General features: G+C 38.0%; 1 protein-coding gene across 1 annotated transcript in view; it reads right to left on the bottom strand.

Moving 5' to 3' along the window:
- The window catches only part of eys (EGF-like photoreceptor maintenance factor), a 206,135-nt gene extending 192,213 nt beyond the window's left edge, over window positions 1–13,922 (bottom strand). The window contains exons 1-2 of the mRNA XM_088421408.1: window positions 13,840–13,922; window positions 536–1,332 (exon numbers count right to left, since the gene is read on the bottom strand). Coding sequence (XP_088277534.1) covers window positions 536–1,283 — 748 coding nt within the window. The 5' untranslated portion in view covers window positions 1,284–1,332; window positions 13,840–13,922. The remainder of the gene's footprint in view (window positions 1–535; window positions 1,333–13,839) is intronic.
- Between the last annotated feature and the right edge of the window lie 3,650 nt (window positions 13,923–17,572).

The following is a 17,572-nucleotide window of genomic DNA, read 5'->3' as shown; positions in this document are numbered from 1 at the left end:
TGGGGGGGTTCACTATTTCACAACGCATTCATGGGATAGTAATCCCGTGATTTGTTGTTTGAATCAATTGCCTAACTGAATTTAAATCTAGGAGAGCTTCAAAGCATGCACACCTCACATGCACAGTCATCATCCACGATGGGCTGCAGCTGCGCGTGTGTGTCATGTAATAATGAGTGAGTCCACTTGAGCAACGTCAAGCTCAAATGCACCCCCGCACCTTGATTGAGCACTAAGGCCAGGATTGGCTAACACTTGGGTGGGTTTGTCCCACCATGGTGCACAGGGGTGCAAATGCCCAGTTTTGCTCAATTCTACCATGCGCAAATACTAGCAATTTACTAAAAGAGAGTAAAATCAATCCAGACGCATATTTAGACTGCACACTGCACCAGATCTATACCTAAACACCAAAATGGAGCCAAAGTTGTTCCAAAAATTTGGTATCATAGGAGAGAGAAAGAAAAAAAAAATCAGCGGGTACAGTAATTTGTGAAGGTCGGTGTGTTCAATGGGTGAGTTTATTTTTTTTTACCAGTAAAATGTGGAGGGCACAGACATTTGTACGTGCTGTGTTTCCGTTCTGTAGAGTCGATGCTCAAGCACACCCCTTTGTTTTGACAAGGATTAGCCAAACAAGCATCAAATTTTTCACAAAATCTTCCAGAGTAGCGCTGGTGACATCGGCATGAGTACGTCCCATTCCAGTTGTCTGTTTGACAAACACCGTTTCCAGAACAAAACGGAATCACAGGGGAGGCCTGACAACTTTGTGTCTTGACGAGCACGTTGAGTCTTAAGCCGTGCCTACACAGCTGAGTGTCATTGTCGTGCAAACCAATGAAGTAACGGTGACCTGGCTCAAGCCACTTGCTATCCACTTCTTCGCATGTGTTTATATGCTGAGGGAAAACAAACTGGTCTGGCGTAAGCTTGTTTGCAGAACAACTCTCAAAATCGTCCTTGGATACGTTGAGAAGTCTGACACCGTATGACGTCAGGGTGTCATCGGTGACGAGCAACAGTTTGTCACCGTGCTGCAACTGAAGTGGGCAAATCTGTGGGAAGTTCAGAGGTACACTTGGGTCATTTCCACCATGAAAACCCCAACAGTCTTCAATAGTACCACAGATATTTTCCATAAGTGTCCAATTCACTTGGACGGTGATCTGGTTCAGGTGCCACTCAAGTGCAGGTGGTTTGTTGCAAACGGTTAGACAAAAGCTCACATTGACCATGCAGCTCACAAAGATGGAAATCGTGGGAAATAGAGATGTGTTCATGATTTCTTCTTTTGTCCGATTCCAGGAAAGGAGCGGTGCCAAGGAATACCTGAGGACAATGACACAACTTGGAATTAAAAATTTTCAGTTGACATCTCCTGCAATTATACATTCAGACATTGAGACACTCAATCACACCCATGGTTTAACTAATCTGCAAACAACAAACATTAATGGTTTAACAATGTGAATATGTTTGGCTGTAAAGCGGATGTCAGTGCATAACATCATTACAGTAAACATTATTTCCTTCACAGGAGATCCTCAATGTACAGCGACTGCCGGTCTATTTTAAGAGCAACAAGTAGAGGTGACTCAGGAATCAATGTTATGCCTCCTGGATAGCATCCAGACATTTAACAACCAGACGTTCTGTAGACCTTGGGCTGTTTCACATCTAGCTTCTAAACAACACAATGTCCCTCCAACAGAACTAGATGTCTTTGTGTGCAGACAAAGCAGTTAAGGTTCGCTTTCAATGACAGTAACTCCAGATTTTTATTGTAACACCAGACATTCGGAATCGAGTAGTTATTCAAGACACAGTTCTATGAACCATTGATAAGAATGAATCCTCATTCCAAGCATGTGGGTTTTTGTTGGCAGCTTTTTCAATCAATGTTGAGGCTAATTTGGTTTAAATACGCCAACCGTTAAAGTACAAACAATAGTTGGTTGTAACGTCACTCAGTTTACGAGAACATTTAAAGCGGGTAATGGTCGGATTAATTTGGAGACTTTGGAGATTTTGAGTCAACTCATTCTAACCCAATCTATTCTGGCCTGCTGTTTACATGCTCTTCACGTTAATCAGATCAGCTGTGTGACACATCAAGATAGAGCAAGTGATTTGTCAATTCATTCATATTTACCGCAGTAGTTGTGCTTGTTATAACAAATTTATTATAACATCTTGTAAGATCTTATAAATACTTAAAAATAAATGAATCCTATCAAAAGAGCTCCAATGAGATGATGTTTTATGTGTGTATACAATGACATCATGACGCATTTATGTCAAGACGGAGCTTGTGCAAACCAAATGCAGCTTGGTCCAATGTAAGTCCAGCTAATGATTGAAAACTATATGGTCTTTAGGGCCAAATGGTGAATGGACAGAATATATCTTGGGAACATTTTGGAAACCTGTTACACTTATGGCGGTTGCACGACAGCAGAAAAAGTATAATTTGTGACAAAAAGACAAACGTTCTGAACGTGCACTCGGGAGAAGGAGGAGACATTTTGTGATACCAGTGGCACTTTGTCGCACCAAACCAGGCATGGATAGGATGAAGAACACAAAGCAGTTAGTCTGAGAATCTTCAAATACATGGTAGGTACGTAGTACACTCCAAATTTCTAATAGGTGTGAATCGTTTGTCTATACAGTATATGCCATGAGATTGGCTGGCACTCAGTCCATGGTGTCCGCCACGTACTGCTCAAGGGCGGCTGGGATAGGCTCCAGAATGCCACCGACCCTGGTGAGGAAACCCAGCGAATGAAAACTGATGGATAAATGGATGGACTTTATGACCTAAAGTAACCGATTACTTGAGTGAAGACAAAAATACAGAAATGAGAAGAAAAGAACATTTTTGAGGATTCAAAGTTTTCTTTCTTAACTTTTCACAGAGTTGTCATTATTTGAGTGCATCGACTGCAGTGCTGCTGTCCACCAAGTGTGTCCCAGCAGCCTTCGCTGATCTAACGTTTCTGCAGAGTGTGACAAAGCCAGATAAAATATGCTCTCTCTACCCCATCGGTGGCTGAACCAAGTCTCTGGCTGGGAGATGAGTCAGAGCAAACTAAACAGCGCTTTACCCCTCAGGCCATTTTCCTATGTGCTCAACATAAAACAAAAGGTGTCAATGACTCCTTAAAAAATGGTGACTGTAGAATTGCAGTATTAAGACAAGTGATGAAAGAAATAAGGAGTATTGACATGTAGGCTAATAGCTGTGGACCATGTGTGCCACGTACCGTATTTATTCGAGTAAAAGTCGAGTTTTTTCCCTTCATTTTCAACCCTCATATTGGGGGGGGGGGGGGGGGGGGGATTTTTTGATTTTTTTTTTTTTTACATATTTGTGTTTACATTAATTCAAATGTGAAATAAGTACAGAAAATCGCAAAGATTCACTTTTGTCAAGCGCTACCTAATTTCCTCTTTGATTTCAATGAAGTTGCGTGGATAATTTTTTCGGCAGATTTTGATGCATTATGAAAAAGAAACGACTGCTTGACTTGTTTCCTTCAGCCTTTGGACATGTACTTGCACAAGGATGTCGGCAGGTGGTGGGAGAAACCGCGAAGGGCAACATTCTACGCACTGATCTCACAACAATCATCATTTGGCTAAAGAAAGTTTGGGATGATATTGCATGGAAGGTGACCATCAAATAATCTCAGAACGCCACTATTTCAAACAAATTGGAGGGGTCCCAATATGACTACACGAGGAATGAGGATGTTTGAACAAATGACACGACGAAAGAAGAGCACATGGATAGTGATTATGACTTTTGGGGCTTTTAGGGCCTGTTTAAGATACGAATATAACATTGAAATGTTAAATCATTTAATGTTTGCAAAATTAGTTTCAGCATTTCGTCTATGCGCACATTGGTTCACCGGCTTGCCTCGTCCCCGCCAGCCCCATTAATATACGGTTCAATGTAGAAATGCCTCTAAAAGTACCATAATTTTGTTGATTTTAGTCATACGCACCATGTGTTTTAATTGAACAGCCATGATCTATGTTACCATTAAAGTCAGGGGTCGACTTATACTCATGTTTTTGTAAAATTCACCCAAATTGAAGTTACAAAAAAAAAAAGTGTGTGTGTGGTGGTGGTGGTGGGGATCAACTTATAAGTACGCGGAGAAATATGGTAAAAAGAGTGCTTTTCATCGAACGGATATGACAATATGATAAGTCTGTCAAATAAAAAAAGAAATCCTTTTTTTCCTCTAAAGTGATGTCAAATTTGGCTTTGCTTGGGCAACTATTTGCTCTGTTTTGAATGTTTTGTCCTTCGTCACAGCAAGCTAGGTTGCATGGGAGAAATCTCATCAAATTCAGTCATGACGTGAAGGGGAAAACAGCGTGTGCCGTTTTTATACGCTCTGGCATAGCAATGATCTGGGAAGAGATTGGTCAGGCCCAGCAGGCAAGCCTCATTCAATTCTGCCATGGTCATAAATATAGCACCCACATTTAGCTCATAGAAAGTCTTGTAGAGAGCCCTTGATCAGTGCATGAGAAATGTGAGCGATCCAATCAGAACGCCATACAGGAATATATTGTATTGGTTTTCATGGTAGACTTGGGACTGAATTGGAGTGCCCATCTGAGTCTCTTGGACTCAGCAACCATGCCCCATAGCCAGTAATGAATACCATGATAGATCAAAAGAAAACGTTACGACTTTAATGCGGAAGGAAAAAATGAGAACACCAGAAACACCAGTGAAGCCTTAGAAGAAAGCCTCCAGTGGATTTGTCCAATTGGGTAAGCTGCCTGTGCCTGAGCTAATTTAGAGAAATTTTAAAATTGTCTGAAAGAGCAGGCCATTGAAATGTGTATCAACTAATCACACTGATAGACACTTCAATGAATTGCTTTAACTGGAGTAAATTAGTAAAAACACTTGTCAGTTTTTATATCTTTAAATTAAGTTGTAAAACCATGTGCTATTTTTTTTCCAGAGATGTGCTATTTACTAACTACTATCAATATAAAAGGTATCTCATTGAGACAAACCAAAGTAGCATGAAAATACAATGTAATAGATAAAGGTCTGTAGCAGGAGAGATATTTAGCAACCATGATCATGACTAGTCCTTCAAATTGATGTACACACACACACACGCACACACACACACACACACACACACACACACACATATAAATATATATATATATATATATATATATATATATATATATATATATATATATATATATATATATATAGAGGATACTCAACAACAAGGTTTCAACAACACATTGCATAATCATACACTGCATATTGTATAGCTGCTGCAAAACTCCAACACAAGCACAAGCTGGCTTCGACAAAATTGTTGCTACTTCGAAAAGAGAGTGAGTTGGGACACAAAAAAGACACTTTTATACCCTCATGCATGGGGACATCAACCCAACAACACTGACAAATCATGAGTAATAGATGACTTCCAGTGGAGTTTCTGCGACCAAAACAACAATTCTTTTTTTTTTCTGCCCATAACAAAAAAAAAAAAGAAAAAATAAATGTCAGGCGGTGGCTTAAATTCCAGTAGATGCCGATATTTACTAATAATGATTTCATCATGTATACGATGAATGCAATTGTGACTTTTAAACCAAAATCATCAGCCTTAATTGCTTCAATTATGTAAAATGTCAATTGCTGAAATCATAGACTTCGGGATAGTACCTAAACCGAAGACACCAAAGGTTGAAACTATGATGTCTTAATGGTATTGGCATTGATCAGGATTAAACTGGTTCACACAGAGGAAAGGTTCTAGTAATGAGGACCAGAGTGTCAGAAGCAAGGTCAAGAATGTGAGAGTCAAGTAATTGTCTCCTTTCAGCGTGACGCTTTCATTAGGACTTCAGCGTTCTAGGATGCCTAACACATAGGTGCACAGAGGCCAATGGATCAAAGGAGGCAGCGTAAATCCTCCACTGACACTGAAAGAAAGAGATTATATCATTTAATTGGACATCTTGTTGTCGTCACTTGTTATCTTGTTGTTGTGCCATGTGACAAAATATGACAATTTATTGTGATATTTGACTACTTTGTGTAACTCCTCATAAACAATGTGTCAGCAACACATTTGACTACTTTGATAGGTTGATCATTAATAAAATTAAAAAATGTAATTATCCTGACTTTCAATGAGCAAATAATTTAGGAAGGAACCCCAGCTGATATGCCAAATGAATTTAGCAAATTTTTATCTACAGTATAAATATTCAGTGATCCCTTGCTTTCCATGGTATGGAACCCGGAATCCCCCTGCGATTTAAGTTTTTTTAAATGTGAAAAGTCTTCATACTCTACATTTTTAAGATATATTTAAATATTACTGCAGTACATTAATTTGCTTAAATCTTAAATTATTAAACCTAACACAGTAACTGAACAGTTTCCCCTTTCCTTCCTTTGAGGTCTCGCTGTTGTCATATTAGCGGTGTCATTTTAGTAAAAGCTATAGATAATCAAACATGACAATAATAAGGGTTTACACTTGAAACACTATTTTATTTTAAAAGAAATAAGAGATTTATGACCGATTTCCAACAGCCTGACGAAGGTCTTTGCTCCTCTCCCATGGCTCTATCAACAGCCTGTGTGTATTACGATTGGGGTGGGAGTGGATTAAAACTCCTGCCCTCTTTGCTTGATGGTTGCGCCCCAACTCCCGCCTTCTTAGATCAAGAGGGAAGTTCTGGGCTCAAATAATTACCAAAACGATACGAACTAGAGGCTGGACATCAGTAGTTAGCAGCCAGTGCAGCTAACAGCAGCTCGTGTTCGCTGAGGTTGTTATGGCGTTAATTCCAATAAAAGAAGCACCAATTTCTGAATCCATCCTTGTTCACACACGGGAATATTACTAAATGGAGAGGATCATATGAAGGTTATGAAGTCTACAGCTGATTCAATTAAGAGTGGCAAAATATGGATCCGTCTTCACTGATTAGGGAACAAGAAAAAATATTCAATTTCATTTATTAATTGTGTTTTTTTGGCCCTATACACACAATCATAAACTTAAAAGATCACGGATGGTGCACAAAAATTGCAATTGTCAGGATAGACATTATGTTCTTATATTATATTCTAGCGTTGAACCCCTTAGCTGGCTTTGTTTACATGGAATACTTATATTACTGTGTTGTGTTTCAATCGTAGTGAAACCACAGACATAGTGTTCACTTTAATTTTGAGTACTTACACAAAAGAAAATTTGTATGAGTGCAGACAGAAATATATCATCGCCTGACGAACGATGGACTAAAAAAAAAAAGAAATTGTTAAATGTCGCCCTCTAATGGTGGCAGAAAGTTGCACAAAAATACAGCGATGGACTGATGGAATATAATTTCGTATACCATGGCCCGACAATGAGGTAAAGGAGGCGGGGCGCTGGCGAATGTCAGACCAGCAAAAAAAAATTAACTTGCCCACCACTAGTTAAAAGTATATAGGTCATATGTGTTAACATAGAATATACCAGAATTTGCCCCCTTAAATTAAAGGTGCGTCATATACACAGGTGCATCCTTTATTTGGGGAGATACCGTAATTAAAAAAAAAAAAAGGCCGATGTTGATATGCAGCAACATGAATATCGATCCTGATAATTGGACGGGCTGATAATAGGCGGATCCCGAATGACCTCACACTAATTATACAGTATTTTAAAAATAACTAAAATTAATACTGTAGGTCATATGAAGGCAAACAAAAACAAAACCTAAAATTTTCTTCATCCAGTGATTATAGTACAACAGGTAGCAATTAAGCTGGTGACTCGAGAGTGGTAGTAAATGACACTCGGGTATCAATGAGCGTGCACAGGTGTAAGCTGATACAAATTCAACGAAATTGAAAAGCCATCATTTTGCATAGTAATTTCTCATCATGGCTTCTCAGATTCAACAGCTGTAGAAACTGAATGTTAATGTTGTTTGTTCATCTACTGTCTGCACTGCATGTGCCGAGTCCCTCGTTCTCTTTGCCAGCTTCTGCAGCGGCCTCACACAAACACGTGAAACTAATCCTTCATTTATCAAATGTTCTCTTCAGCCCGGCTTTTATGTCGGAATATGTTTCCCCTGAAGCTTTCTTTATTTTTCACTTTATCACTTCCAACTCAGATTACATGCTGAAATTGTTAAATCTAGAAGATCATCAAAAAATAATTCCACTAACAGGTCAAAAAGTCCAGCCCTTCTTTTGTCAGTGTAAAAATGAAACAATCACGGGAAAATCACTGGACTTTAAAACACAGGCACTGTAAATCAACTGGCAGAGACCTAATTTCTCCATCTACAACCTGCTTGTTTCTTTCTGATACACTGTGGCGCTTGAGGATGATCAATCTTTTTTTTTTTTTTTTTTAACTGAACACAAAGGCCAAGTAGATTACATTGATATAGGAAGAGTAAATACATTTCTTGGTGTTGTAACTGATGCAAAACTATTCTGGAAAGCTCACATAGAGAATGTCAAATGAGGAATATGCAAACTATGATGTAGCACAAAATATGTATTTAGCAGCTTTCCTGCCCTGTGCAGGGTTTGTAAGGTGCATGTGTGCGTGCAGTAAAGTGATTGTTGATGAGGCAGAATGAAGGTATCCTTTTTAAAACTAAAGAGCCCCTTAACAAAAACTCATTATATACATTATATATACTTACTGTGCGGGGTAAGACATATTTAAAAAAAAAACAAACCAAAAAAAACAACAACAAAAAAACACTCAGATGGTCTACAAGCTCCAGAAATGAATCAATCAAAATATGCAGAACCGAACAAACAATTATCAAATCAAATACTCTTAAATTTGAAATCTAAAACCGTAAAATTAATGCATGACACATTTTGAAAATAATTAGAAGCTATTCAAAATCAGGGAGGGTTTCTGTTATCACTTCAGAGGTATAGTTCACTTCAGATTGAATTCAGGTCACTTTAAAGTGAAATTAGAAACACACATATGTCGTGTTCTGTTGGTGTTTTGTCTTTTTTGGGGGGTTAAGTGTTCACTTTGGGATTCCTTTTCTATGCTCCTGTTTTGCTTCAATTGTGTTTGTTCTCGTTAGTAATTTTGTGTCCACCTGTCTGTGTTTACCTGCCCCTTAGTTTGTCGTCCAATCAGATTCCCCTGCCCTTGTTCCTGTCCAGCAGTTTTCTTAATTATGTGTAGTTTACTTAAGCCCCAGTTTTTTTTCCAGTTAGTTGTTGGGTCGGTGTATAATGTCCCTGTCCTTTTTTATTTAGATGTATGCCATTTCCGGAGTTCATTGACCTCCCCCTTCCTCCTCTTCACCCGCCATGCCCCACCATAACAACATCAATCTTTGACATATGCAACAACTATGAAAAAGAACTAGCAAAGATGTGACAAAAATTCCATAAAACTAAATCAGATCTTGTATAAAAGTTTATGTTAGATGTGTAAATTAAAAATATCCATCCATTATTTATGCCATTTAGTCTCACTAGGTTCGCTGGCTTGCTGGTGGCTATCACAGCTGTCTACGGGCATTAAGCAGGGGACACCCTTAACTGGCTGCCGGCCATGTGCAGGACACACGGAGACAAACAACCATTTATGCACCCGATCACATTTAAGGACAATTTAGAGTGTCCGATACACCTACCACACTTGCTTTTGGAATGCAAGCCGGAGTGACTGGAGAGAACCCACCCCGGGTATGGGAAGAACATGCAAGGACGGCTAATCTCCTAATAACATTAGTATGACACCAGGGCTTGACAATTACAAATATGCATTATATCACACTTGGCTAATGAAGCAAAATTTAATTCCCAGAAAATCTCAAATCAATTAATATTAATCAATTTAGTATTAGTTAATCAAGATAGTATTTTGACATTTAACTTTGTTACCGGTTATTTAATAAGCATTACATCATCCTTTTAAACTACAAATAAAATATTTGCATTCACCGATGTGGATCAACAGAGTGCCTCATTATTTAAAATAACAAGTATACTTCAGTGGCTCTGTTGATCAACTTATCTGTGTGTTTATGGTCCATCAGCAAGCCTTTTTCATAGTAGAAAGCCCATGTGCCAAATTCCACCATGCGCCTTCCGCAAAGATTTGGATTATTTTGATGAAAAAAGTGACACCAGAGTTACTGTCAATACTTTCAACTGCTGAGTCACATAAAGAGCGAATGACACATTAGTCACACGAAACACGGTATTTCACAGTGAGTAAATAGTGCCATTCCTCTTCCAAAAAGAATCTATAAAAAGGACACTTTGACAGTGGCTCAGTTTGAAATATGGCAGGGACTAATGGAACGAGGGAGAACAGTTACGACAAGCCTTAACAAAAATCTTTGCACGTGACACCATTTAACGTCAGTGAACGTTTGCGTTTTCTCCCACTAAGACAAATTGGTTGTTGTTGTAAGTTTGAAAATCAATTGATTGGAGGTGAGAACCAATAGTCCACTATTTGACTTCAATTAGCAAGAACATTGTGTGTCATTCTCTATCAGTGTAACTTCATAGAGAGCACCGCCGTCTAAATAATTTAACAAACAGGTTCATTTCTTTTTTTCTATTCTTAACATTTTCTAACTGCCTTGGAATACTTCAAAGAGCTCCATGTTTCCTAGACTAAAGGCCAAAATAACACTTTGAGCCATTAGGTTTAGTCTAGAGCTCAAACCACTTTTGGTACAGTAGCTTTGCCCATTGCAATGACTTCATATGGTGACATTCCCTTTAAGAACTGTTCATTTGTGTTGACTACATGACATGTTGAACAGCAGAGGTTCTGTTTCTGTATAAAAAGCATTTGACACTCTGGGCAGGGAACCACTAGGATTTAGAGCTCACTTAGTTTTCTAAGTGCTAAATGCGATATATCTTATATATTTATTTTTCAACATATGCAACATTTAGGTCCCAGCGTGACCAAAAAAAAAAAAAATAGAGCCAGTCTTTAAGGGTTCATAGTAACATAAGCATGGTTCAGTTTTAGGTTATTCTTTCCACAGACAGGAAAATTGCTTTGAGACTTTCTAACAGCTTTGGGCACATTATTGCATCTATTACATTCAGTGTCATAACTCATTTGTTTACCTTGGAAATACATTTAATTTTATAATGCTACTGCAATTATGCCAAGTTTTCAAGTCGGGCTCACTTATTATATAGTGGCAATATGTTCATGGTGTTTCAGGCTTCCAACAGTAAACAGTGGAAACTTGAAATATGTGACAAATAGTTCTACAGAAGGGGATCAGTAATCACATATGCACATGTGCAAAAAAATACAATCATTCACAAAATTCTTCTTTTTTTTAAAGGCTTTCAATGAAATGATGCTGAGGTGGCTGTCTGCCAAAACAGAACTAATTGGATTAAATTGCTTATCCACAGACCACCCTGAGGGCCTAGAAATGTTAATTAGGCAAAACTAACTAACTAACTAACTAACTCAAATTGATATATTGTCAAATACACTACACAATTTGGTTCTGTGCCCTCCTTATGTAAATGTTCCACTGTTTGTGTTCCTCAATTATATCGGTTCAAAAATATGGGAGTCAAGGTTTAGTTTTGTAATTTCAATTAAACTACAATTAACATTCTAGAGAACAATGTATTCTTCAGTTGAGTAGTGATGGGGCTTTAAGGGAACCAAAGAGCTGTTCAAACGACTGACTCTTTTATGTCCATACATCCATGATCTTAATCACTTATTCTCACCAGGGTCATGGCGTGCTGGAGCCTATCCCAGCTGTCTTTGGGCATTAGACTGGGTAAACCCTTAACTGATTACCAGCCAATCACAGCTCTTAATGATTATATTTTAAAATATCAATGTTATACGGTACTTTTAAAAATAAACACTGGGATTAATTAGTGATCCATCACAATTCATGTCAGACTTTAATTGTTTAGGTGATAGACGTTGTATATTGTCTTTCTCTAAAATATTGCAAGTAGTAAGTGCATTTAGAACACTATATACACATTTGTAGTACACTGAATTTGAAATGTTTTGACACGTCTATCAAATCTACTCTGTAGCCACTCTTCTCTACATGACGTCTTCGCCAGCTCCTTCGCCTCACCTCTGCTCTCTTCCTTCTCTGCCTACTTAAGTCACTGCATGACTTTTATTTGGGCTTGATCGAGAGCTAAAAAAAAGCTAAAAAAAAAAAAAAAAAAAAGAAACACCTCTAACTGTATGCCGCTAATATGACTTGGATGATGCGCTCTGCAGAAGTCGTGCTCTGCAGAAGTGAGTGGTGGGCGAGGTGGGGCGTGGCTGGGTGAATGGCTATTTACAAAGACTCAAATTACATCATTCACTGTGAAAAGCCATTCAAAAGACTGATGGATGGATATATGAGCTAAACACTCTTTCAACATTCCACCTAAATATATTGGGTTTCCATATATTATTTCTAGAAATGCACAAAAATAAAAAAACTCTTGGTTGAATTTAAAAAAAAAAAAAAAAAAAAAAAAACTTCTGCATGCAACCAAGTACTTGGAACTCCGGCCAGTTTAACTTTACTGTGAAATACAATAATAATTTTTTAAATGAGTCCTCCAAACTAAAGAAATCCACCAGCAGAGAAACAGAAATGCAGGTTGCTCTTGTATGTGTCATTTTATCATTTTTACTGAATGACAGTGAATATTTTGTCGTGAGATGCAAAGAAATGTAGGCCACCTTGAGCAGGGTGCCTTTTCCATACAATTCTCAAGCATATCAATATTGTTGATCATTTTAGCAGCATCATATTTGACATAAACATCTAAAAATTGCATTCATAATATTGTCAGAATAGCCTACAATCAAATGTAATAATTTAGTCATATTCCCATCAGTCCTGGTTTTGAGCAGAAAATTGTTAATATGTCTCCAAGCAGCAAATGAACATGGTATCTTTAGATTTCAGATTTCTTCACTTTATCACATCCAGTATGACTGTGAAAATTGATGTTTTGGTTTGACTCAAGGCAGCACCTCCCTATACTGTAAATATTGTCTGGGTTAATACTTGGACGCAGATATTGCATTCAAAACTATTGATTAGGAGTGATAGCGTTGTGTGAAAAGAGTGCAATAGTATAGGCTCATTAAAAATGTGGAGCAAAACACTGTCCAAAGGGTAAAAACGATAGCTGGCTTCCCCCAAGACTCAGGTTGATGAGTCTGCCTTCACAGATACTGTAGGTTACATCCTCATGACAAGTCATATTTCTTTTGTAATGTGATCAAGTAAAAAATATGGGATTGCCCATGTGTTGGCATTGCGAAGGGACACAAAAATAATAGAAAATCAATGAGAGAATACGCGATATCCAGGTGTGGTTGGTTGTTGCTCTGCCAATTTTTATCATATATCAATACTACGGCGTTCTGTTTACTAACAAATACATCAGAAAAAAAACTGTCGCTAATGGTGAAGGAGGGAAACAAATACATGTGCATCACATTCTAATAATGTTTGTATCAGATTGACTCGGAAGGATCAGGGAGTATGGGGTTGTCTATCACACTAATCTGGAGGAGGCTTCTAGCAACCACAACAAAAATGGTGTTCTTAAAAAAGACAGATTAGCATTACCCCCAGCCGATATGTCTGTCTGGACACTTTTTTACAATGCCTAGGCCTAGGATTTAGCATAGCTGGGTAATCTGACGTGTTCGGGCCATCTGCTAGTGTATGCAGAGCAGCACAGCACTCGTCTCTGCACGCTGTCAATTAGACCAAGTCTTTTCTGGTAAGAAGAATGCTCACCATTAGGTAGAAAACAATCTTCGCCCTGTAAAGCCAACCTGCAGCATCATTTTGCGGAGTTTCTCATTGAGAATTGAGCTGTGTCGCTCCCTGCGGAATTGGACAGCTGAGCCATTTGGGAGCAGCGGGATGAAACTGTTGCTAGGAGATGAGATCAGACGCCAGGACTGGAGGCGTGCCTGCTTGTCGGGGAGAGGCCCTAAGGAGAACAAAAGGGTGGAGATACAGCCTGCCTGATTGATTATTCAATTAGGCTTAACTAATTATTCAGCGGGCAAGCCAAGCCATTGTCTTATGTAACAACTCTGTCAATGAAAATGTCATATATACTGTATGTTGGATTGTTCAAAACAAAAACAAAGTGGAGGAAACTAAAACAAACTCAAAGACCATTGCGGTTATCGTGATTAGTGAAGTAACGGAGCTTGCCATTTTACAAACATCATTTTATACTGTATTTCATTTAGCCTTTGATTAAAAAAAAATCTACATCTCAAGTCGACCTGTTACAAGATCCCAATCAGTGTTTATTTGAAAGAAGTATGAAAACATAAATATTTAAATGTATTTATATATTTATTTATAATTGAATTGTATAGTGTATATTATAGTGTTTTGTGCATCTGACACTTTTGTCATTTTTATGTATGTATACCGTCTCACACAAACTTCTGTATTGTATCGCGTGTGTGTGATTTTGTTTTGTTATTTTCCATCATGTATCAGTTGCTACACATTTTCTATGGTTCTTTCTTTTGTTTTATTCGGTCATATGACATCGATGTGTTTTCCATTTTTCCAGGTCTCGTTTTCGATGCTCACTGTGGTTTGGTTAGATTTTTGTATATAAAAATATGCTACTTTTACATTTCAATGTCTTTTCAGCACCTGAATCCACACTCTGCTCCTCACATGACAACTGCTATGAAACATCAAACATATGGTACGCTAACCTCTAATGAGAAACATAGCGCTCCTTGAAAAAATTCCAATTTTGTGTCATATAAGTCATATAAGTCATATAAGTTGAAACAGTCAACTCATCAAAAATCACAAAGCTCATTAATGGAATAAAAAACATGTATACATGCATTGTTTAATTAGCAGGTAACTTGGACAAAAACAACTACAGTGTACTAATTAGGGAGCTTGGGAAATGCTGTCAAAACATAAATGTGCAAAGCCAGTCTTTGCCAATCACATTAACGTTACCCTGCAAGGATGTAAAAAATAATCGATTACCAAACTCCAAGATGCGGGGCTATTTGTTTCAGGAGATTAGTATTAATTCACGAGTTACTTCACTTGTCATGGCCGAGGATTCTTCCGTACTCATATTCACATTCAGTTGTTTTGAGGCTGTTCTGACAGCTGGTGTATGAGAGTTTTCCACAATGACCTATATCCCTTTAAATGAAAAGTTACATTCACATCCCTGCTGCGCCACTGCAATCACTTTGCTACTGAGTGTTGCCGAGCAACAGTATAAGCAGGGGGTGACGGGCCTTACAGGACAATTTGGTGTCAGGGGTTGCTGAGGTGAAACAGGCTCATTTCACAACCTATCCAGATCAAATTATTCTACGTGGACAGAGTTAAAAAAAAAATCTATTTGTTTTGCCTCGTGCTTTGAAATTATGGTGAGATAACTTTTATCAGTATGCTGACTTACAGGTAACCCATTTCATTTTGCAGCAAATCCAAGCAAATATGAAAAAAAAAACAAAAACAAAAAAATAGTAGTTTTACAGTATTCATTATAAAAAGATAAATCAAAATGAAGAAATTGACTTACAAGTCGATAAAAAAGTGCTCCATTTATTTCCTCTCTAACAAATAGATTTATATGATGATTTAAATAGGACAAGATGACCAAACTAAGTGCCATAATTCTTTTTTACTCATTCTTTGAGTGTACAATTTCTGTGGAAGTCTTGTGTGCATCAATATGAGTGTTCATTTAAATCTGCGTTAAAGGTGCATGGCTCTAAAAGAGTAATTTAAAGATCAATATTAGGGAAGCCCTTCTTATCAAAATACATGTATATAAAATATGTGACCTTACCATTTAATACATGTTATCTCTAATGCTTATCCTGGTCAAAGACATTTAAGCTGGCAAATTTGGCTGGCTCCCCCACTGAGGTTAGATTAATGAGCTGCCCTTTGCCTTGTAACATTGGCAATATTTCCTGCAGCTTAAGGCCTCTTCATTACGTGTAGATATATTGACCTTCACACCTTTTTTTTTTTTTTTTTGAGAATGTATAATCCATCAAAGCAAAAATATATCTGTATTGCACTGGAAAAAAATCTGTATATTTGGAATAAAAAAATCTTTCATGTTTCACCCCGTTATCTAAATCATGCTTTTATTTTTGCGAGGAGTTGGGGACTCTTTTATTGTATATTTATTGATATATATGATTTGAATGCAAATGTATTTAATAACTCATTCTAGATGAAGTATTATAATTAAAAAAACTGTTATGTCCTTGTCCATTGATCATCAGTTATTGGTAGTCCTTTGCAACACATTGCCGCAAGTTACTAAATCTGTAGGCTTGAGGCTCTTTGTATTAGAATAAGCTGACTCATCATCCTTTTAATCAAGCCAGCGGTTATGCACACAAAATCAGCTGCATGGAGCCCGTTGAGAAATACCGGGATCGCTCTTGAATATGAATATAATGAGATTCTTCAACTGTTCAGTGGCTGAGTAATGAAGTCAAGCCCACATTTGTATTCACCAAACAAAAGGCAGCGAGTATACAGTCCAAACAATATCAGCGGAGAATGACAATTGTGACATGGCAGTCGCAGGGTCTGCAAATACAAGTCAGGTATGAATCGATACAAAAAATGTTTGTCTTTTTTGCACTACGCCATCCATTTTTTACATCTATTACAAATGTACTGAAAGGGGAGACGCTTCAAATCTTTTATGAAATTATGCCCATTGTAAGGAAGCAGTGGTTAACTCAAGACGTATTGCATCACTATACACCATGATTGAGCTCCCCTTTTGTGGCCTTCAAGGTGCTGGCTCTAGAACCTTGGCGTCATCTTTTTAACTATTCTGGTGGTCGTTCCTGACCACCCTGTCATTCAAATCCAAATGAGCCATACGTACTTTAAAATCATTTCTAGACTCCTACCGTCATTGACTGACTGCCACCAAGACTGTCTTGCATTCTTTAATAACGTGCCTTTTGGAATACGGCAACAAAATTCTGGCCGGGCGGCCTGTCAGGGCCATGGACAGGCTCCAGTATATCCAGAATTCTGCTGCCAGTGCTCTCACCCGTTCAAAGCCCTGGCAGCACACTATCCCCACCCTCAAGCAGGTCACTGGCTCCCGACCAAATGCTTCTCAGTCTTTAACTTCTCTTCTGGCGAGCTCTCTATCCCATATAGCAAACTGCATGCGTTTGGCGAGAGAGCTTTCAGGAATTGTAAGCCCCACCCTCTAAGACAGCTGCTTCCTTTAAGTTTATTTTCTTTAAGTAAAAAGCAAAGTTACTAAAATACCAGGTTACCAAAGCATAGAACATTAGGTAGGAAGTAACACGTTTCACTTCAACCAACAAACGGTACATATTCTGAATTCCTCCTGAAACATATTAAGCATTGTCTGGTTAAGGAAAAACTATGACTAGTTTGCCTATCAATGCGATTACTTTTCTTTACTTAGTTAACCCTATTGGGCACAATGTTACTTTTTAGGTACCAG

This window comes from Hippichthys cyanospilos, chromosome 8, assembly GCF_059441005.1.
Source record: "Hippichthys cyanospilos isolate Australia breed blue-spotted pipefish chromosome 8, RoL_Hcya_1.0, whole genome shotgun sequence".
NCBI classification, from domain to species: domain Eukaryota; kingdom Metazoa; phylum Chordata; class Actinopteri; order Syngnathiformes; family Syngnathidae; genus Hippichthys; species Hippichthys cyanospilos.
The sequence above is the reverse complement of the archived record's forward strand: the minus strand, read 5'-3'. Positions and strand labels throughout refer to the sequence as shown.